Source organism: Myotis yumanensis, unplaced genomic scaffold (assembly GCF_028538775.1).
Source record: "Myotis yumanensis isolate MYYU_CA2020_CCGP unplaced genomic scaffold, mMyoYum1.0.hap1 SCAF_14, whole genome shotgun sequence".
Lineage (NCBI taxonomy): Eukaryota > Metazoa > Chordata > Mammalia > Chiroptera > Vespertilionidae > Myotis > Myotis yumanensis.
Genome location: NW_027223765.1, coordinates 40900227 through 40923430, shown reverse-complemented (window position 1 = coordinate 40923430; position 23204 = coordinate 40900227). Strand labels below are relative to the sequence as shown.

The 23204-nt window shown below is 45.5% G+C and overlaps 1 protein-coding gene across 6 annotated transcripts in view; it reads right to left on the bottom strand.

Annotated features, from left to right (window-relative positions):
• The window catches only part of CACNA1D (calcium voltage-gated channel subunit alpha1 D), a 295011-nt gene that overhangs the window by 105335 nt on the left and 166472 nt on the right, over window positions 1–23204 (bottom strand). For all 6 annotated transcript variants that reach the window (XM_070390774.1, XM_070390775.1, XM_070390771.1 and 3 more), the window contains exon 9: window positions 484–653. In XM_070390774.1, coding sequence (XP_070246875.1) covers window positions 484–653 — 170 coding nt within the window. The remainder of the gene's footprint in view (window positions 1–483; window positions 654–23204) is intronic.

Below are 23204 nucleotides of genomic sequence, written 5' to 3'. Positions count from 1 at the left end.
CTAACGCTGCCCAGAACTGGCTTCTCCCCAGCCCCGAATGGGCCAAGCATTTGGCTTCCCCTGGCTGGCACAGGTGGGAGCTGCTTCAGGCAACAGAGGGGTAGAGAGGGCCCCTGCTCTCCAAGTTCCAATGGCACTGCTCACTAAGGGGAGGGACCACAGCTTTGTCTCCTGTGATGCAGGTGTATGGGCTCTTCCCACACCTGGTCCCGCCCCGAGGGGCTTACTGAATCCCTGAGGCGATGGGTGAGTCTGTCTGACCCTCTGCCACCGTAAAGCCACGTGACCAGAAACAACTCTAAAACCCGCCCCTCGGCAGAAATTCAGAGGCAGGTACATGCACCTGTGCTCTCGGACGTGCAGGCAGAGGGAACCGATGGCTGAGGCCCTGGGTCTCAGGCCTGGTCACGGGGCAGGAATGCCTGCTGCCAGGCAGCTCTGCATCGCACACGCACTGGTCAGGAGTGGGAAGGCGCTACATACTATTTCGCTTGCTTTCCTCTCCTCCTTCCTCCTCGTTCTCGGGATCAATGTCTTCCGCCTGGGTGATCCAGTCCAAGTAGCCCTTCAGGTCCTCTTCCAGCTGCTGCTTCTCCCGCAGTTTCTGGAAATCGCCCCGGGCTTTCGCCTTCTCCCTTTCTTTTGAGAATTCTCTGAGGGGGGCAAGAGAAGAAGCACATGTCAGGACCCCGCGGGGACCCGCAGCCTGAGCCGTCTGCCCTGCGGCACCAGGGGCTCGCGGCAGGACACACGGCACGAGTGCAGCCACACGAGCACAGCAACAGGGCCACACACGTGGACAGACAGGACAGTGGCTTCCCAAGCAAGACTGTGAGTGTGAGAGCTGCAGAGACCACCCCACACACATGCACCCGCTCCTAGCAAACAAACTCCCTCCAGGATTCCAGAGATTCCCAAGGAGCCTGGGCCAAAAGCACCATGTGCCGTCAGGGCAGGCCTGACACCTCCCACCCCAGGGGCCTGACTCAGAGCTCAGAGGTGCCCCCCTCCCCGTGTCAGCCCCCCCCCCCCCCCCCCCCCCCCCCCGCCAGCCTCCTCAGATAGCAGGCATCGCACTTCAAAGAGAAAGGACCTGGGAGAGCCAAGGTGTGGTCAGAGAGATCACCAGGTGAGTGTTTCTGCAATAGTTCCAGAAACATAACATTCCTAATGTGTGTGCCCCTCTGTCCCATACAAGAGCCCTGAGAGGCGGAGCGGTCCGGGCTCCCTCCCACCACCCGCAGGTTCCGGAGAGCCGTGGACAGACTCAGGGGAGACCCACCTCAGCCCCAGTCCCCCATCCCAGCCAGGAAATGGAGCACTGGTGAGGCACCACTGTTTGCTTAACCCCACTGCTTGCCATGATCTGCCCCCAAGTCTTCCTGTAGGAGGTGAGAGGCAGTGCGGTCTGCTGCCCGTCTAGAGGAGCACCTGCCCTGGAAAGGCTTGGCAGATGTGTCCATGTTCCCAACTGGCCGCCTTCACTCCGCCTTCGTGTCTGTACTCCTACATCTATGCACACACACAGAACCCCGCATTGCTCAGCAAGTCTGAGAGTCAGATGGACGATTACCCACTTTCATATACAAGGAACCATCTGCCTTTCCAGCCGAGAATTGTTCCAGGAGCCAAGTTATGTGAGTTGCGGATTAATAAGTATCATGAAAAGCTGCTAAGAAAGATGAGGTTCCAGGCAGCGCAGCTTCCACACACAGACCCCTGGGTTCCAACCGAGATCACATCTGCCTGCCTCTGCCTTCCTCCCAATCCAAAGCCAGCACATCTCCCTTTCAGGGGCCTCATTAACCCAATCCCAATGACAAAGGGGAAAAGACCTGCTTACAGAAAGCCAACCCCCATTCTCTCTCCTCGCCCCCCTCTCCACTCTGGACTGTCGAGGGCTGAACAGATATGTGAACAGCCAGTGACGCTGGTACTTCAAATTAGTAACTGGCATCCTTGCCCCGGCTTCACCCTCTGCCCACAGTTCGAAAGGACACACTCATTGCTCATCACCCACTCTCCCGATGCTCCAAAACCTCTGCTTGGCTCTGTGGGGGCTGGTCCATCCCCATGGTCACCCTCAGGGAAGCGAGGAGGGCAGGACTGTGCTGCCTCCTGGGCCCAGATCCCAGAGGAGCGCCCTCCAGGGGCCAGCAGGGGAGCAAAGGTGGTGAAGACCCTGAGATGGTGTCTGCACTCCCCGCTCAGGGGCCTCTCCTCCCAGGGGAGAATACCTTGTGTCTCAGAAAAGAAGGTGCGAACCATACCCTGAGAAAGGACCCGGGAGGGCCCAGGTGTGGTCAGAGAGATACAGGACGTGCGGAACTCCGTTCTGGGTAGATTCACCAAATTCATGTGAACTTCGGAAAAGCCGCGCCCAATCCAGAATCACATCCCTGAACAAGAGGAGGCCCTGGAGCGTCACGTGTCCACATGAAAACGTATTATGTAATGTTTCCTTAAGCACACGTTAAGGAACAAGCATGTGGGCCTTCAAAGCCGTTGCTACCCAGAGCATCCAAGTACAGATCTCTGGGCATGTTCTGGTTCTGAACTTAGAGCACTAAGCGTGCAAGATTACATACAAACACCGTATTCTTATTTCGGTTACATATCCGACCTGAGTTCTTGAAAAAAAATGACCAAGATAGTGAAAGAGTTACCCGGGATCTCTTACCCTCTGAGGCAGCATGGAAGGACCTGGAGAGTATTATACTAAGTGAAATAAGCCAATCAGAGAAAAAGAAGTATCACATGATCTCACTCATATGTGGAATCCAATAAACAAAATAGATCCAGAGACACAGAAGCATGGAACAGACTGGCAAATCTCAGAGGGAAGGTGGGGGTGGGGAGGTGGCTGGGGAGAGAATCACTGGGGAACTTATATGCATATATCCATAGCCCAAGGACATAGACAATAGTGTGGTGAAGGCCTGGGAGGCATGGATGTGGAGTGGAGAGGGTTCATGAGGGGAAAAAGAGGCAACTCTAATACTTTCAACAATAAAGATAAATTTAAAAAAAAATGTTACCCTAAAATGTAAGGGAGGTTTGCTTTAATATCATATTTTATGAAGTTTTCTTGCATTAGGAATACAGAAACCCCTCTCTAACAAGCTGCATCGCTGTTGCCCATTGTTGGTTGTTGGGGCGTGGAAAAGCATGCATGAGTAAATTTACTATGACTAAAATTTCTGAGAATGAAAAAGACTGCCGGGTCCTGGCTTATGGCCCCTTTATTTTAAATAATAATAGTCACTGTTACAAAAGTTCATATAACAAAACGTTCACAGTTCTGAAGGGCCGAATACTTAGCAGGCATCAACATTCACTGATCTGGACAGAACTAAGATGTACTGGGCATGAACCTCCCCCTGCCGGCTATGAGGCAGGTGGAGGAGGAGGCGCGGGAATAAACCGGCTGCCCCCTCAGTCCTCCCAGACCACACCGGGAGCTGTGTCTGAAGGCCCGGATGGAGAGCCAGCTCGTCTGCTTTTCTTTTCTGAGCTTCAGTCTCCTCACGTGCAAAGCAGACACAAGACCTGCTCTACTGGTTCACAAGGATTAATGAGATGATTCTGTGGCACTCACAAAACCCTGTACAAATGTGGAGTTCAAATGTATACTATTTAGCTGTGGAATGTGGGCCTAAAAGAGGCGACTGGAGGAGCTCTCTCAAATACCAAAGGGAGGGAAACTGCCAACAGCTCTGCCTGGGCTCTAAGCCATATGACCCTTGCAGAACTGAGAAGCACGAAAGGACACATAAGATCCAGGGCTCGGAGGACGTGGAGGAGCCCCTAGGTGCCCGTCCACCCTGTACTGCCCTCACTCAGTGGAAATAACTCAGCCCCATCACAACAGACCTGCCATTCCAGAAAGTCTCACCTGATTCCCCGGACTTTTGTCTGAACCTCACACAAAAGTTTTCCCTTTTGTGTAAGAATGCATCGTTTTAGAAGCCTATTACTAAGGGATAATAACAGTCACTATTACAAAAGTTGATTTGACAAAGCTATTGGTAGAAACCATCAGACTTTTACAAGTGACTAGAGATCTGACAACTCACGTGTGATAGAAGCCTACTTGTTCCAGATCCGAATTCTGTTTATGGTGCAATCCAATGAAGAAAGATATAAGGAGGGGCTGGACCAAAAAGAACACAGCATGCTACCCTTTGCATACAAGACAGAGGAAATACGGAAACATGCATATGTTACTACGGGATGTTCCTGAGGATAAAGCAGAAAATATGGGACAGGGACAAGTGGAGTAGAGGGGATAAAGTAGGAGTGGCAGTTGTAAGTATAGCTGTTGTTTTTATAGTTTTGACTTTTAGAATCATGTTAATGTTATATACGTTAAAATGTTTTGAACAGGTATGAGATGGAGAGAAAATACCCCTAAAACTGAAGCAAATTAAGAGACAAATGCATCTGCCCTAGCTGGTTTGGCTCAGTGGATAGAGCGCCGGCCTGCGGACTGAAGGGTCCGGGGTTCGATTCCAGTCAAGGGCACATGCCTGGGGTTGTGGGCTCGATCCCCAGTAGGGGGCGAGGAGGAGGCAGCCAATCAATGATTCTCTCTCATCACTGATGTTTCTCTCTCTCCCTCCCTCCCTTCCTCCCCTCCCTTCCTTTCTGAAATCAATAAAAATATTTATAAAAAGGCAAATGCATCTAAGTGTATTTCAAGTGAAACCATTGCCACACTGAAGGAGAAAGACAAAAGTAATCAAGTAGCTTATGATCATTTGACTGGCACTCAGTCTCGGGCAGGACCAGGGTGAGGGAAGAACTGTAAGTGCTGAACTCTTTTTAGGACGTTTGCTGGGTTTGGGAAGCAATATGGTCAAAACAACGCTGACGTTATTTCAGATGTATTACAGGACCTGACAAATGAATAAATGTGGCAATGTGGTTGGGAGCCAGGGTTCTCACTGTGGAAGGAGGGATACAGAAATGTGGGAGAGAACTCTCTGGGATGGACTGGAACTGGAGGTATTGGTGTGAATTGATGATCTCTAAATATAAAGGACGCATTTGTGTATGCAGATGCACATATTTCCTCTATTGAAAGGACCTAGAACCAAAGATACCCAGCAGTTATGAGCACAACGGGCACCCAGACCTTGGTCTCTAATACCATTTCCCATGAAAAGGAATCAGTAGTCTTTGGTGAAACGGCTGATTCAGGGGCAGGATAGGTACAAGACAAAACAAGTAAAGAAGGTCTTTTAAAAAACACACCCGAACAAGCAAATAAAAACACCGACGAAGGCATGCCATAAGGATACAGGAGCCAAAGCAGTGCCTCTCACTGGCCAAATCTGTGATTGTTTGCCCCCCAAAAGTTATTAACTAAGGGTAATAATAAATTATAAAATATTTTTGAAAATCAGTCCACACTCTTATAGATGGCAAATAAAAAGCACACGAGATAAATCACTAATAAGTGAATTCAAATAAAGGATAGATGTGCTATTCTTATAGCTGTTCACTGTGCTATTATAACATTTCTGTAGTTTGAAACACAACACAATTTTAAGGGTTTGGAAACTGTAACCATGGTAAACAAATGCAAATTTGCATTTTATGTATTCATTTCCGCTCACCAGCCAGATGGCAGGCTCCTTGCGGGAATGGACAATGTTGTCCATTTCTTAGGTTTTTCTTTCCATGTCTCCCGGCTCTCCCAGGAGGCCCCCGCTTTAAGCAGCCATGCAGGAAGTCTGGGTACAAAACAAATGCACACAACAGAACAAGCCTATCCTTGCGAGACCAGAATGCATCAGGACAGCAAGCCCACAGCTCTGAGATCTCCCAGGAGCATGAAATGGGTGTGACTGAGCCAGACATGCCGTCTGGAGCAGCCTCCGCCACCAGCCTGCCATTCTCTCTTATCTTTTACAGGCCTCACGGGGCTGTGGATTGGCTGTCTCCAGGTTGTTAGAGAATCTTCCCTCCAGGTCCATGTTCTTTGGAAGGAGCAATTTCTCAGGGAGGACTCTCCCTGCCAGCTGGATGACTACCAAGCGCCTTATGGGGCCGGTCCGCCCACACCTCGTCCACCGAAGCGCCTGACGAAGTCGGGGGCCAGAGCATGTCATCGGCTTTGCTTCCCTCTTGGCTTCTGGTTTCTACTGCAGACCTGACTTCATCCTGGTGCTGTCCTGCTCAGGATGCCTCGTGGCTCCTCCCCGCCGCCCTCAAGAATCAAGGTCAAATGCTTCAGGCTGGCACGCGGCCGTCTAGCTTCTCTCACAGGACATGCCAGCTTGCTTTCCCCTTCCTATAAACGTACACCTTGTATTTTGGCTTCACTCTTCTCGATTCCTCAGCGCTCTGAGCCTCCGTCCACAGAATGCCATCCACCTGAACAGCAGTCTTCCATCTTCAATTCCAGCTCATCTTCCAAGACCCAGGTTTCTGTGGCTACCCCATCCAGAGTCCTGCCCCCCCTGCAAACCACCAGGGCACTCTGCTCACCCAACGCCAAGACACGGATATGTGTGTGTGCCCTCTCCCCGCCGGCCTCCACGGTGTGATATCCGGAGCAGAGCCCAGCACGATGCCTCACCCTCACCCTCCCTGGAGAGTGCCCGCTGTGAGGGAGGGGCTGTTCTTACCCTCATGGTACAGACACTGAGGAAACCGAGGCTCTGGGAGGCTGATCACACCAGCCCGTCTAGCTCCTGAATGACCCTCCTAAGGACCTCAACACGGGCACATCGGAGGCAGAGGAAGGAGAGGGCAGAGTATGAAGGGATGAGTTTCAAAAACAGGCCTTAAATCCCAAACTAAGATATTGGGGTTGCTTCCCTGTAGGCAATGAGGAACCAACAGAAGTTTGATAGGAGAGAGTCCTTATCAGCTTTGTTTTGCAGGAGTTACTTGGGAAGATGAGATCAGAATACGGAGATAATGGTGGTGAGGAGGCCAGAAGGCATTCAGTAAACAATGAGTGAGATTGTGCAGATTCAACGTCAATAAAAATGCAAGGTGACAGTAACATGGTTCTGATAAAATTCCCATCTTTCTTTCACTATAATTCGGAGAAGCCCCTGGGAGGCCTGCCACTGCTGATCCCCCAAACACCCCCACTCTCTGGGCAGTTTCACCTCCACCGCTTTTTGTGCTGGTGCCAAGGTCTGGCACCCCCAGTGCTGTCACCCCCAGTTAACACGGACCTTCCTGCAGGGCCGGATGGTGCCCACCTGCCATGCAGACATCCCTTGCCTACCTTCTCAGGAAAGAAAGTGGGGTAGGCGGAGGCAAAGGAAGGGCGAACAGGAGGTCAGATGGAGAAGAGAAGGTCCCTGAGACACGCCCACCTGAGGCCACCGCCACCTTAGACAGTCCTTCACGAGAGACTGCACCAGCCCTGGGCCCCACCCGTCAACCCACGGCAGCCGCAGCAGGATCTGGGCCTTCGCTGCTGGGGGCTGACCTGGTTTCCTGTGTGAGAGCCCATCTGGGCCACGGCCCCTCACTCTAGTAATAATAGAAACAAACCTCTCGTGTATTTCAACCTTTATCTGGAGCCCTCAACCCGTCTTTGCATGCACTGTCCCACAGGCCCCTGGCGACCGCGGTGTGGCACAAGCAGGAGGAGGACTTTCTCTCCGTCTCACAAAGACCAAGACTGGGGTTCCACCAGGTACTGCGCTGTGCCCCCGCACACATGTGCCCCGCAAATAGGGACCCCCAGAGCTCCTAACCATTGCTCTTTCCACGGGATGCCAACTCCTCTGTCTCCTGGCTCGGGAGATGCACAGAGTGGACGCTATTGGTCAGGATCAGGAAGAGAGGGCGGGGCGGAATGCACTGCTTACCCCACATCCCATCTTCTTCCACAGCCCAACATAGGCTCAGAGAAAGGTGACAGCACCCTCTCTGCTCATCTCCCCATGAGACACCGCCTGGGAAAGACTCTCTGGACCCAGCCAGCCTTCCTCCTTGGGAGCCCCTGTCCACCTCCAGGGGCTGGGCACATGCAGAGAACTCCCCAAACCCTGACATTGCCCGAATTTCTGGACTCTGACATCCTGCTCTCTGGGAACCCTGGCTCATAAGCTCTGCTGGGGAGAGCACCGAGCCTGAAGCCAGCCACTGCACTCAAAGGCAGTGCAGGGCCACGGATGCCACAGATGCCGAAGGATGACCCACCATTTGCTCTGGAATGTGTTAGTTCTCGGATGCCCCATAAAATAAAGGGGCCACTGGAAATCATGTTGATTTAGAGATAGTGCTTTTTTCTTGGATTGCAATGCTCTTTGTTCTAACCCGACTCACACAAATAAAATTTAGACAAATTAAATATTTTGAAATATATACACACGCAGAAAACAAACACAAACAAGCATAAAACCAACAGTGAACAAGGCCAACAGAATCAGTAGGTCCCCAGATTTCAGGCAAAACAGAGGAATTAGAAATTCCCTCCCCCCCCCACCCCCCCCCGCAAAAGAAAACAACAAAAAGGCAGCATTTATAAAAAGGTAAAAAGTAGGGGGGAGTTGAAGAGTAACCCACAAATTTTTTATCATTAGAGGCCAGTCTTCCTTAGACCTAAATTATTTCCTCTACACAGACATAAAGGAAAGAAAACAGATGAAAAAGTAGTTTGGTTCAAAAAATATTTTCATATTTAATCCTAATTTTTTTGGAAAGCATGTAAGTTCAGTTTCTGTTCAAGAAACTATGTGTTTTTTAAAAATCAACAATAAAGTGTGATGTTTCACAATAAAAATAAATTTAAATTAGTGGCACTGATTCAGTTCAAAGGTCATCCAAATCATTGGCTTTGCTCCAGTTTTCCCTCAATCAACCACAAAAAGCCAAGATTAGCCAAAGTATGTTCTTGTTCTGTCTACGTGAGACTAACAGGCCAGGATGGGGGCAGTGGCCTTGGGATGCAGCTCTCCATCAACAAGATCCACTCCTTTGCAGAGAAGATCCAGGGAGGGCAGAGCACTAACCTGTGAGAGCATCCTTCAAGGACAAGCTAGGCATTGGCCGCCAAGTAGAGGGGAGTCACTGGCTGGCAAAAGGGACAAGAGAAAATGAAGGACCCTTGTTTACACAGTAAATATGTTAAGGAGCATTTTTAACAATCTTATTTCTAATCATGAGAACACAGTATAACTATTCTTTGGGAACTCATTACTGAACTAAACCCCATGGTGCATCCTTTCATGAAAACGCGGTGCCTCCTACTTTGTCCGTTTGCAAAGGTTTGGGAGTCCTGAGCTTTCCTCGAAACAACCCTCCCCCTTGCATGTCCTTGACTGCATTTGTTGACATACAAGTCTCTGAAGATGCATTAAATAGCGAACAGTTTCCATCTTTGGGGAAGATGAGCCATTTTCAAAGTAGGTGACTCCTAGATTTTAATGACTAGGTTGAGTTGTCCGCTGTGAACGGCAGATGAGTGGGCTGGGTGCACGTGGCACTTACCCTATGCCACAGGAACGGGCATGGGGACGGAGTGAACAAATGCACCAGCTGTCTGGTGCTCGTTGACCGCCCCTGGTCCTTTTGGACCACTTGTCCTCGCACTCTGTACCCCAGCCGCCCTGAAGTTCACTCATTCTCTCCAAGGCACAGAGCTCTCTTGTAGCTCTAGGCCACTGTGTCATTCCCTAAGCCTCAATTGCCCTTCAACGACCCCACTTGTCTGAGTTGGCCTATAAGGACATTTCTCCAATGTCCTTACTAGTAAGAGTCTCCTAGATAAGAGTCCCACTTGTGTAGAATTCATTTCATAGCCCTGAAATTTTAAGTTAATATTCTCTTTACCACACTAGACTGGAAAGTCTGTGAAGGAGGGGCTTTGTCTGTTTTATCTTTGTATATTGGTTCCTCATCACAAACCCTGGCTATTAGTAGTTGCTGGATAAGAATAGGCTAAGTAGGGCGGGGGGGGGGGGGGGGGGGGGGGGGGGGGAGGGGAGGGGAGGGCAAGGACACATATGTAATACCCTTTGTAATACTTTTAGCAATAAAAAAAAAAAAAAAGAATAGGCTAAGTAAATTTAACAGATAGAACCATAGGCTCATGGTCATGTCAGAGACATGGACAGGATGCTCTGCGTTACATGTATTGGATCACAAATGCCCATGTAACTTTCTATCGCCTAAAATTGTCACTAAGAAACAAAAAGAAAGACAGCCAGAATCCTGTACAAGTCTAAAAAAGTCATGCATGGGAATCAACTACCTCTTGCTTCTTAGACTGAAGCACACCTTTCCTTTGCCCCGTCTCCTTGTCTGGGGACAGAGGAACGCTCTCTTTGAAGCCTGGGTTTCCATGGCTACCAAAGACTTTCCAATGCTCCTTCCAGACAATTTCCCCCACTGGTAAGCATCCATGCAGGTTGCATGCTAAAAGTTAGACTTCTTGTTTCATTCTATTTAAAAACACACACATTTTTGCCAAAACCGGTTTGGCTCAGTGGATAGAGCATCGGCCTGTGGACTGAAAGGTCCCGGGTTCGATTCCAGTCAAGGGCATGTACCTGGGTTGCAGGCACATCCCCAGTAGGAGATGTGCAGGAGGCAGCTGATCGATGTTTCTCTCTCATCGATGTTTCTAACTCTCTATCTCTCTCCCTTCCTCTCTGTAAAAAATCAATAAAATATATTAAAAAATAAAATAAAATAAAAAATAAAAAACACACACATTTTAAGAGATATTCTTAAAAAAACACATGGGCTCTCTTGCCTGACATCACTTTCTCTGAAAGAACTCATCCATCAATCAAATGAGCCAAGCCAACATCATACTTTTTTCATGATGGACTTCAAACACTGCTGCTTAAAAAGTCACTTGAGAAACACACCTCAGTAGACTTGACAGATTCCAGTTTTTAAAGAAAAATAAGGAAAATGTGTACCTGAAGTCTGACTGGGGAGGGTGGCAGAACCATTAAAATGAAACATGTTTGAAGGTACTAGCCACCTCAGGGCATGGAAGACTTGGACAGGGATGGTTTGCTGTGTGAAGGGCCTGGTGGGTTACATGGCTGGACCTGCCTGTGCAAACATCTGCTGGCTGGATCTGACTACTGATGAGAAGAAGCTGGGATGTCCTACCTGTTGGGATGTCCTCAAGGCAATACCTGTAGGAATTTCAGCCCCAATCCCACCCACTGGTCAGGTCAAAGGCAAGTCACCTGGTGAGAGGCCCTGAGAGGAGATGGAGTCTCCCTCCCAGCAGGCAGGGTGGGAAGAGCCCTTGCTGAATCACCAGGCTTAGTTCAGAACAAGGGAACAAGCATCATATTATAGGGGAGGTGCAGGGATCCAGAGAGATCCACCCCCAGGAACAGGATCCCCAAGGACCCCTTGAGCTAGAACGAAACTTGTTCACACCGTTTTAAGAGGAAAAAGAGGCCAATTTCTCTGAAGCCTCCACATTCCACTAGTCCACTTTGCTTTGGGTAATTAATTCCAGGCAGAGAAAGAAACTGACAAAGCATGGAGAACAGAACAGCTCAGGAGGTACCAGCACATTCCCAGTCTGGTAGATGGGATCCTACATGGGGCTCCCCCTCACCAGACACAGAAAGCACTTCCAACTGTGGAGACAAGCAGATTGAGAGTTAACCGCTCCCTTTCTAGGATTTTTCTTACTTACTAGCTGTGTGATTTTGAGAAAAAGGATAAACCTCTCTGAGCTTTGCTTTCCTCATCTGTAAAACGGAGGCAAAGCCACTTCATCAAACAGCAGTGAAGGGTGAAAGAAATAAACTAATAAAGCAGTCGTCCAGTGCCTGGCATATCTCAGCTGCTATATTAACAATTACAAGCAATAAAACATTCTGTCATACAATCCATAGCCCAGAATTGCCAATGAAATCCACAGATCACTCCTTCTCAGCTGAGAGGCACTAGCCCAGAACTATCTTCTGCATCAACTCCTTAGTCCATCTCCACCACAGCCGCCCCAGAGCTCTCCTCAGTGTGTGCCACTGTGGGAGGCACCAACTCCTCTGGGCCCAGCTCTCCCCCATCACTTTATTTTCAAACACCTCAACAGCTCCCATGAATTAAGAAATCCTGCTTCCCTCAGTAGGTGTTCCCAACTATGCACCCATATTCGGTCCACAGCTCACCGGCCAGCGCCGACGCACTGACAGCCTCACTGGCCCCAGACACGTGGTGCACCTGCTTTCCTCCTACTCTGGGGTTTGGAACGTGCCCTCCTTGCTCCCCATCCTTACAAATGCCCATCCATCAATGCCCAACATGAGTCTGGCTTCCTCAGGGGAGCCCTCTCGGCTTTGCCAACCCTCCATTACGCTCCTCGGGCACACGGCTAGGCACAGGTGGTGCTAAAGGACACTCGGCTGAGCGCTGACAAGGGAGGGACCAGGACTCCACTGTGGAGGTGATGTGACATCGCCCAAGGATTAGAACCTTTAGCGGCAGCAAAAGCCTCTGACCCAGAAGCTGAAAAGCCCCGAATGCTTGAAGGCTCCAAGGCTGCCAGCAGGTAACTTAAACCAAGATGTATTTTAAAGCAGAGTTTCAAGGGAATTATCTTTTACCCCTGAATCCAAACTCTTATGACAATCAGACTTAGAGAAGTTACGTTAGTGCTCCTAGTGCCACTCTGGTCCTGGGAAGATGTGGGACTCCAGAGAGAAGAGCAGCGAGTGAGTGTTCAGATGGCAAACAAGAAGGCTTTTCTGACCTGCCGGAACCTCCTTCTAGAAGGAGACTGCAAGCTGGCCAACGCTGAGCACATCTCACACTGGGAAAGGTCTCTTCAATTTACAAAGTCCCTCCCCATTCACTTCTCTCCTAGGTCCCAGGACAGCTCTGGAAGAAACTACACGGCAGTGGTGCTCTCCAAGTCTAGGGAGAGAAAACCTTGATTGGAGAAGGGAATTACATTGACCAACGTCATGATTCTAGGCATTACAAAACCAGGACGCTGACCTTGCACTCCTCCAACTACAACACGTCGAAATCAATAACCACAGCAACTAGTGATGCCCTCGGTCAAAGGAACCACCAAAGGCCCGGGCAGCACTCAGAGATGCCAACCACAGCACCGCCACACCGTCTCCGTAGAGACTGAAGCTTCTGACAACTTCAAGATAGGTGAGCCTAGAACATTGGGGGCTGGACAACATCACCCCAGACCAAGTGAGCCAGGGTCCCCCTTAGCTGAGGCCTCTCCCCCATCAGTAGACCTCCTACCACTAAGCCTCTGCCCTCTTCACTGAGGACTTCAGCGAATGTCTGCCCAAAGTGCAAGGCACACGTCCAATGCCCAATCCCCCATCACCTAGTGCACCATCGTCCCCTACTTCCTCTGAACTTCCTTGTCATTTACTTGCCCCCCCCGCCCCCCCCCCCCCCCGCCCGTCACTGGTCAACCCTTCCCTGTGCCCTCTGGAATTGCTGCTCCTGTACCTTTCACTCTTCAAAGGAACCCCATTCTCCTTGTATGGATGGAAGCCTGGGTCACCCTCGAGCTTACTGCTCTGCTGCCCCTGCAGTCCTGAAACCCCACCTACCTCAGGGTTTCAAGGCATAGCTGACGGTCTCCTTGCGTTTCTGTTCATCTTCACATCTAGACCAATACTCCCTCATCCTGTTATAAAGAAATCCCTGTTTCTTTGAAGATGGTCCGTCCCATGGGCTACATGACCTTATCCCCTTCCTCTGGGTTGTCTTCTCCTGAACTGAAGACTTAGGCCCCTGACTCCCAGCCTTCCTTTCCAACCCAAGTTCTACCACCATTCAGGGGGTCTCCAGAAGCCAACCCCTGGCTTTTCAACTCCCTGACATGTTAATCTCCAATGATCTTCTCCTCCAGGCTACTTCAGCCACCCAATTCCACTGTCAAACCCTAAATTCTACCACCTCAAATCACAAATTCAAGATTTCTGCTGACCACCACCTCCTTTCACCCCAGCTGACTTGTTCGACAACTCCCACTATAAATATTGCTAACCTCTTTGGAACCAGTCCAAAAAGGTTAACAATGTGTTTTCTCTCAATCCATAAGCCTCTCCTTCCCTCTTAATCTACATTAGATTTCATGACCCATCAGTGATCCATTCAGTGATGTTCTTGCCAAGACCCTAAACACTCCAGATGAGCTCAGATACTCCTTTTCTATTCTCCATGGCTGGGTATGAGCAGTCAGGCATGGCTACAGAAAGTGATACAATGGGACAGACTGCTATCAATATAGATCCGCCATCGCCAGCTTCCAAAGGGACCTCAATGCTACCTATCTTCTACCTCGATTCTCTGGCCCGCTCACTCCCTGACTTCCTGTAATGACTATTTTGAGCCTTCCCCACTCTCTTTAGACATATAACTCTGCCACTTACCCACGCAGCCTCAGCAGTTAACCTTGCCTCCTGCCTCAGACACACTAGGAAATTAGACAGGAAGACTCCCAGCTTCCCACTACCATACCAAACTTACACCTGCCCCGTTTTCTCTCCCTTTCTTCTCATTACAAGGAAGAGCACCTTCTCTCAATACTACCTGTCTTCTGACATCTTAATATATTGAGTTTTCCAATCCATGAACAACATATACCCTTCCATTTTTGAGGCCTTTAATTTCTTCAGCAAAGTTTTTTTTATAGAAGTGGTCTTGTACATCTTTCACCAGATGTACTCCTAGGATTCTTGCTTTTTCAGGGGGCAGAGAGGTTGTATCCTCAATGTATCTGTCAAACATTTTGAACAAATGTAATACAGTTGTAATGATCCTTTTTATGTCCTTTTCTGCTGACTCTAACATCTGTTTTTCTGCTTCTTTGCATCCCTAATAACCTTGGATTGAAGCCAGGCATTGGAAGTTTTATCTTGTCGGGTGCTCGAGCTTTCTGTATTCCTATAAATAACCTCATGCTTTGTTCCGGGAGGCAGTTAGGTAACTAGGATCAAACTGTTTGATCCTTTCAGGATTTGCTTTAATGTTTTCTCAGGTCAATCTGGAGCAATGTTCAGTCTGGGACTAATAATTCCTCACCACTGAGGCAAATCCCTTCTGATCCTTACTCTGCCCAATGCCGTGTAAATTATGAGTTTTTCCAGGCTGGCTGTTGAGAACAAGCGATGCTCCTAGCCCTGTGTGAGCACTGAACACCATCCTTCCTAATCATTTGGATGCTCTTTCCCCAGCTGTAGGTAGTTTCCTCACATACATGTGCGGAAAAGTACTCCGTCTCAACACTTAAGGGGACCTTCTGCTTATCTCTAGAGTTCTCCCCTCTCGGGCACTCTGTCCTGCACACTCAGCCACCATGGTGTCCACGGACTCTTCATCTCCTCACCTCGGGGAGAAGACGCTGCCTGGGTTCCCCTCAATATGCCAGGGCCCAGGAACTCTTGCTAAAGCCAGTGAGCTGTGACAGCCACGGAGCTCATTTATTTCCTGTTTCTCAGGGATCGGGATTGTCTGATGTCCGGTGTCTTGAAAATCATTGTTTTATATACTATATTGTCTGTTTTCGGTTTTGTTGTTTCAGGTGGGAGGGTGAATCTGGTATCTGGTATCCTATCGTGACTAGAAGCAGAAGTCTCTTTTAATTCTATTTTAAAATCAATTTTATCCAATATACACAATTTAGGTTTACAGTTTGGCTAATGTTGACACCATGTAAACAACACCGAAGTCAAGACACAGAACATGTATAGTATCTCTCAGCAAGTTTTCTCATTCCCTTTCCCCAACCACTCTTCTTCCTCCCACCCTGGGAAATCGATGACCTGATTCTGTACTACAGATTGATTTTGCCTCTACCAGAACTACACAGTATGTTCTCTTTTGTGTCTGGCTTCTTTCCCTCAGCAACCTGTTTTCGAGCTTCATTGTATTCATACTTCAATCCTTTTTATTGTTGAGTAATATTCCAATGTCTGAACACAACACAATTTCCTTATCTATTCACCTGTTGAACAGAACATGATTTCATTATCTGTTTACCTGTTGATAGACACTGGATTTTTCCAATTTGGAGCTACTATGAACAAAACTCTATGAATAATTATATACAAGTCATTTTGTGGACTTAGGTTTTCATTTCTCTTGGGAAAATACCTAGAAATGGAACTGCTGAGCCATTATGGTATGATTACCTTGTTTCTAATCTTAAGAAAAAACATTCAGTCTTTCGTCATTACGTATGATGTTGATTACAGTTTATTTTAATTTTTTGTAGATGGCTTTTTCCAGGTTAAGGAAGTTCTCATATATTCCTAGCTTGCTTAGAGTTTTCATCATAAATGGAATAGTCTACATTTATTGATATACTACTTTTCTCCTTCATTCTGTTAATGTGGTAAATTACATTAGTGATTTGATTTTCCAATAGTGAACCAACCTTGTATTTCTAGTACAAACCCACTTGGTCATGAGGTGTTATTATTCCTTTAATATTGCTAGGTTCAATTTGCTAACATTTGAGAATTTTTGCATCTATATTAAAGAAGGATATTGTTCTTTTCCTATTAGGGGTGTTAGTTAATTTTGCTACTGAGGTTATTCTGGCCTCACAAAATGAGTTGGGAAATTTCCCCTCCTCCTCTATTATCTAAAAAAATTTTTTTAAAAAAGGTATTATTTATTTCTAAATTGTTTGACAGAGTTCACTTTCACATCATCTTAGGCTACCAATATTCTTTGAGAGGGTCTATGATTCTGAATAACACTTAAAAAGGAAATATGGGGATCTTCAGTCTTTTATTTCTTAAGTTCTGATAAGCTGTTTTTTCCCCAAGAAATTTGCCCATTTCTCCCAAGTTATTAAATTTATTGTCACAAGACTGTTTACCCTACTCTTGTTATTTTAATGTCTTTAATATCAGTATTGTTCTCTATTTCATTTCTAATACCATTAAAATTTGCTCGTTATTTTTTTATTAGTCTCGCTAGAGATTTACCAAGTTTAAGCTTTTCAAAGAGTCCACTTGTTTTTGTTGACTTTACCTATTATTTGCATTTTCTATTTTATCCACTTCTGTTCTTTTTTTTCTATTTTCCTTGGATTTCATTTGCTCTTGCTTTTATCAGTTCTTAGATGGGAATGTAGATCATTAAATTTAAACCTTTCTTCTTTACTAATATTGGCATTTAAAGGTATAAATTTCCTTCTAAGTGCTGCTTTAGATGGATAATGCAAACTCTGAAATGCTGTATTTTCATTATCGTTCAGCTTAAAGTATTTCCTAATTTTTATTGTAATATTTTTCTATGAATTGTAATTTATTTAGAGATGTGTTATTTAATTGCCAAAGATTTGGAGGACTTATATACAGCTTATTGTTATTGATTTCTATTTTAAATCTATTGCTGCTAGAAAAACATACTTTGTAAGATGTCAATCTTTTGAGATTTAATGAGACTTTTTTTCTTACAGCCCAGATGTGGTCTATCTTAGTCAATGTCCTACTTACTTTTGAATAGAATGTATATTCTGTTGTACTGGGTATAGTGCTTTATAACTATCAATTAGGTCAATTTGGTCAAAGTGTTTAGGTATTACCTATACTTAGCATTAATTTTTCATTTTTTTGCTCTATCAATTATTGAAAGAGGATTATAAAAATTTTTATCTATGTGGATTTGTTGATCTCTTAATTTTGACAGCTTTTCCTTCATGTAGTTTCAAACATATTAGGTACAAACACATTTAGAATTGTTGTGTTTTCTTGATGAATTGACCCATTTATGATGATGGAATGTGTCTATCTCTGAGATATCTCTCTCTCTGGAATACTTCTTGTATTATAGTCTATATTTTATATTTGGTATTAACATATTTATCCCATTCTTTTAGTTTTAATCTATGTTATATTTATAAATATTGCATTTTTACTCAGTCTGAAAACTTCTGCTTTTTAATTAAATGTTTTGTCCATTTTCACTTAATGTAATTTATATGGTTGGGTTTATGACATTTTATTATTGATTTTTTTATTCAGCCCATATGTTCTTTATTCCTTTCCTGCAGATAATTGAAAACCATTACTATTTAGGATTCTACTTTATCTCTTCTTTTGTCATTTAAGTACCACTTTGCTTTATTTTTTTAACCATTTCTCTAGAGATTATCATATGCATTCTTAATTTGTTATGGCCTACCATTAATTTATATTATATTAATTCATGTTATGTTATAATGTAAAACTTTACAATAGTAAAGTTACATTTAGCTCCCTTCTATCTTTTGTCCTATTGTCACAGTTTACTCTTACATGTTCTAGTCCCCATAATACTGTGTTATTACAATAAGTCCTCACTTAACATTATCAATAGGTTCTTGAAACTGCAGCAAAATGATGTATAACAAAATCAATTTTACCATGGGCTAATTTATATAAACAAGAGTTAAATTCCTACTGCATCTCATCAACATTATAATGAAATGACATTGAACAAAACGTTATTTGAGAACCAGCTGTATTTTTACTTTAAATGATTGTCTTTTAAAAAAGTTAGAAATGAGGAAAATTCTATCCTTACCTTCATGTTTACTATTTTTGGTGTTCCTTATTTTTTGATGTATATTTAAATTTTGACCTGGTATTATTTTCTTTAGTCTGATCCTTTAATGCTTCTTGCTGGTGACCAATCATCATGGCTTTTGTCTAAAAATTTCTTTATCGTTTTAAAGAGGTTGGTTGGGGTTTTTTTGCTGAATACAGAATTCTAGTTTTCCTTTCATCTTCTTAAAGATGCCATTCCACTGTCCTATGGCTTGCACTATTTCTGAAAATAAGTCCTTAAATAATATTACTTTCTCCAAGTATGAAACGGTCTTTTCCTGAGTGGTTTGCTATAAAATGCTGTATTTTTAGTTTCAGTCATTTGAATTTGATGTGTTTAGGTGTGCTTCTCTTTGTTTTTTATTGCTTAGGGTTTGTTAAGCTTCATGGATTTGTGAATTGATAGTTTTATGAAAACTATCAATTCACAAATCCATGAAGCTTAACAAACATTTCCAGCCATTTTATCTTTAAAAAAAAAAAATTGTCTTCTTCCCCAATGTCTCTTTCTTCTACTTTTGGGACTCCAATTTCATGTATCTCAGATTGCTTATTATTATTCTGGTGATCACAAAGTCTTTACTGATTTCCTTCCCTTGAGTTTCCAATCTGCTACTTATTTCAGATATTGTATTGTTTCTATTTCTCTACTGAGAATTGTCATCTGTTCCTTTATTATCTTCATCCTTTCCTTCTATTCCTTGAACAGGTTTATAATAGCAATTTTAAAGTCTTTGCTAATTGCAACACTTCTGTCATTTCTCAATTTGTTTTTATTGACTCCCCCCTCCCTTGATTATGGATCATGTTTTCTTGTTTCTTTTCACATCCTGTAGTTCTAATAATGGAGAAACATTTGGGAAACATCTGCATTTTGTTGTCTTTCTCTAATGGGTGTTGACTTTTGTTTAGGCAGGTGTTTAATTATTGGACCACTTGGCCTGAACCTTGTGATGCTTCTTTATAAGATTTGTGAAGACAGGTTTAGAGTGACTCTTACTCCGGGGCCAAAGTTAGCCCCACCTCTAATGCCTGGCTTTTCTGAGGTCTCAAATGATGTCCAATGCATTCATCAAGGTCAAGCTACTCCAGCTGTCGGAACTCCTCTGTCCACCAGCACTGAGAGTTGCAGCAGCTTACAGCTTCCTAGCAGCTATTCTTTACCAAGCCCTAATAGTCTCACCTGGCACAGAGCAACTTAGTGTATGGTCAAATCCCCATTCAGATTTCTGAAGCCCCTTCTCTGCACACCTCTCCCAATACTCTGCCCTGAAAATGCCAGCTGTATCGCATCCCAAACTTTGCTCTTTACCTCTTCAGAAAATAGACTGCTGCCCCTGCCTCCTGAGCCACAATCCTAGGTGACACAGGCAGAAAACCAGGACAATTGTGGGAGACACTTCATGTGCTTCCCTTCTCTTAGGGACCCCAATCCTGTGCTGCCTATTTCCATCTTCTGAGGAAAAAAACTGCCAGTTTTTCTGTTGTTTATGGTGAAAGGTTCACTCCGGCGCCGTTACTATGTTGTGGATGACAGTGGATTAGGATAGTCCTAATTTGGTCTTCCCACATCCAGTCTTGTAGGACCTATCTAGTCCATTCACACTGCTGCAGCCAGAGTGGTTTCTATATGCAGATTTTCCAAAAACTTTAGCAAGAAAATGTTGAAACATCCATAAAAGTATAAAGGACTATATAGTAAACACCCCAATGCCTACCACTTAGATTCCACAATTAACATTTTCTACATTTTCTTTATCACCTGTCTATCCAATCTTCTATTCTGAAGCATTTTAAGGTAAGCTGAAAGCATCAGAACACAGAAAAAAATCATTAAATGAGGGAATTCAAGTCAATTTTTCTTAAGAAGTCTAAGATGAAGGAAAAGGTGATCTAGCAAGATTGTCTGCTTCTTATTAGTCTGCTATATTGAACCCAACCAGGTGATACTGGATCAGCCCCACATACTGCTTCCAGGCCAAACATACTTGTCCTAGTCCACAATGTTGAGGAACAAAGTCATTAAGAAGGTCCCCCACAGGAAACAAACCCACAATTTCTCAGTGTTGTTCTAGAGAGCCAGTCTAAATTCTCATAACGCTGTGGATCCATGCCTTCATTGCATTCTCAGAGATACACTGCTGAATCTCAGAGCTTTGGTTTGTTTCTGATAAAATTTTTCACAATATCTTGTTTAAAACCAGACAGCGCCCAACAACTCATCCTGTGCCTCTCCCTATGTGTTCTCTTTTCACATACCAGGGCAGGAATGATGGCTCTCTTTTGCTGTGTAGGCCCTGTGAACACTGTCTCATATGGCAGGAAAACACTTATGTCTTGGGTGCATACATTTGCTGAAATCCTATCTAATAAAGAGAGAATATGCTAATTGACCCTCACACCATCACAGAGATGGCAGCGCCCACAGCCAATAAGGAGGGAATATGCTAATTGACTGCCACACCTTCAAAGATGGCAGCGCCCACAGCCACAAGATGGCTGGCAGGGGAGGGCAGTTGTGGGCAATCAGGCCAGCAGGGGAGGGCAGTTAGGGGTGACCAGGCCAGCAGGGGAGGGCAGTTGGGGGCAACTGGGCCTGCAGGGGAGGGCAGTTGCAGGGGACCAAGCCTGCAGGGGAGGGCAGTTAGGGGTGACCAGGCTGGCAGGGGAGTGGTTAAGGGGTGATCAGGCTGGCAGGCAGAAGTGGTTAGGGGCAATGAGGCAGGCAGACAGGCAAGTGGTTGGAAGCCAGCAGTCCCAAATTGTGAGAGGGATGTCTGACTGCTGGTTTAGACCCGATCTGGCAGTCGGACATTCCCTGAGGGGTCCCAGATTGGAGAGGGTGCAGGCTGGGCTGAGGGACAACCCCCCCAGTGCATGAATTTCGTGCATTGGGCCTCTAGTATTAAAATGAAACTTCAGGAAAGGATCAAGTGCTAAACTTTAGTTAAAAAAGAGTTCCCTATACTGTGGACATACTAGGCTTTGTACACTGAGCTGCCTTGCTATACCAATAAAAAAAAAATTACATAGAAGAAGGGGGGAAAACTAGCAACGGTTGACACTAGCATAGCATCTTAGAGGCAATCATCAAAAATGTTTCTCACAAGAAGTCAAATTATTAAATTCATAAATATCCCTCCCACTGTAAAAAGTGATAGCAATTGTTAATGCCACCGATCCAACAGGGAACACGGGAAAATTATGGCTTTAATTTCAACCATTAAAGTACTGGCGGCTTTATGAAGAGCCGGATCTGTGCATGAAAGCACTGCGATGAATTCTCTTCCCCTAGGACTTGAGATCAACAGACTAAACAGCCTGCCCTGCAACACAGATGCCCTCAACTACCTCTCTCTTCTCCTGAACTGTACACCCACTAACCAGAGTGCCGGGGAGGGAAGGCTGCTGACGGAGCAGCCCCTTAGGTTAGGACAGAGCTCTCCATCGGCAAAGTGGGTGCCCAGGAGGGCACATATGGCCAGAGGTGCCTCCTGGGCTCTCAGAGGTCTTTGCCAGGCATTAGATAGAAGAACTCGGTCAGGGACAGATGATAGCCACAGCTGACACGTGAGAGAGCGATACTGAATCTGTTGCTAGTGCCTGGCTGCTGTCCACTGCTGTTGCCAGGGAAACAGACGTCAGCTTGATGGAAACAAGGATCAGCGAAAACTTTCACTTACCTCGTTTCCACTGATCCCAACAGCCATTTCTATGGAAACAGTAGCCGCGAGCCAGTGGCAGAGAGGTTACCACTCACTTGTTAATGTCAGGTGTGGCTACCAGCCTGTGCACTTCAGGTACCATGGTACCAACAGCACCAGCATCCAGCTGCCAGCTACCCCCGACAGCCTTTTAACTCTGCAACAAGAAAGTTCAGTGTTTAAAAGTATATAGAAATGTCTAGCTTGGTTCTTTATTCGAAAAAGGAAGTTAGCATTCTTCCACCTGTGGCTGAAGCGGGGCTTAACTTCTTGTTCTACCAAAGCCAAACCACATGAAGTTATTAGAGGACATGGATCTCTCCCCCAGCTTTCAACTCCATTCACGAGTTTACTTCCAAGTTCAAGAAAAGAGACATCTGACAGTGTGGACACATCTTTTACATATTAGCCTAGACAAGCCAAAGACAGATCCAGCTAAATGTTGGGAAGTATTTTGCTATAAGTGATCATTAGGGGTGTCTTTTTCTGGAATTCTGGCAGCCTGATCATCACTAATTACATACAGGAAAACCTTTTTTTTTATTGTAAAAACTATCTACAAAGAACCCTCCAACATTACTTTGTTTTTCTTAGTCTGTTGATCAAGATAGGAAATTAATTCATGAACTCAGTACAGTTTTATTCTGTAATACAGTGGTAACCAGGCATACTGATTGCCTGGTTATCCCATGACCTAACAATATGCCTTTCAATGTTGTAAGCAATTCAGCTACTCTCTTAAGATGCAGGTTATGTCAGAGAAGTGTATATAGGGAGAAATTCTGTTGTTCCTTTTCTATCAGCAGAGGCTGGTCAAGTGCTGAATGAGAGCCAAATCTAATCCCACTCATGAATAATGTATAAAAGTGCCTATTCCCAGAGCATATGTCGCCACTTAGAAACTATTCACAAGCAAGAGAGCCGCCATCTACCCTGATATGTTTTGCCTCCTTTGCCAACATTCAAG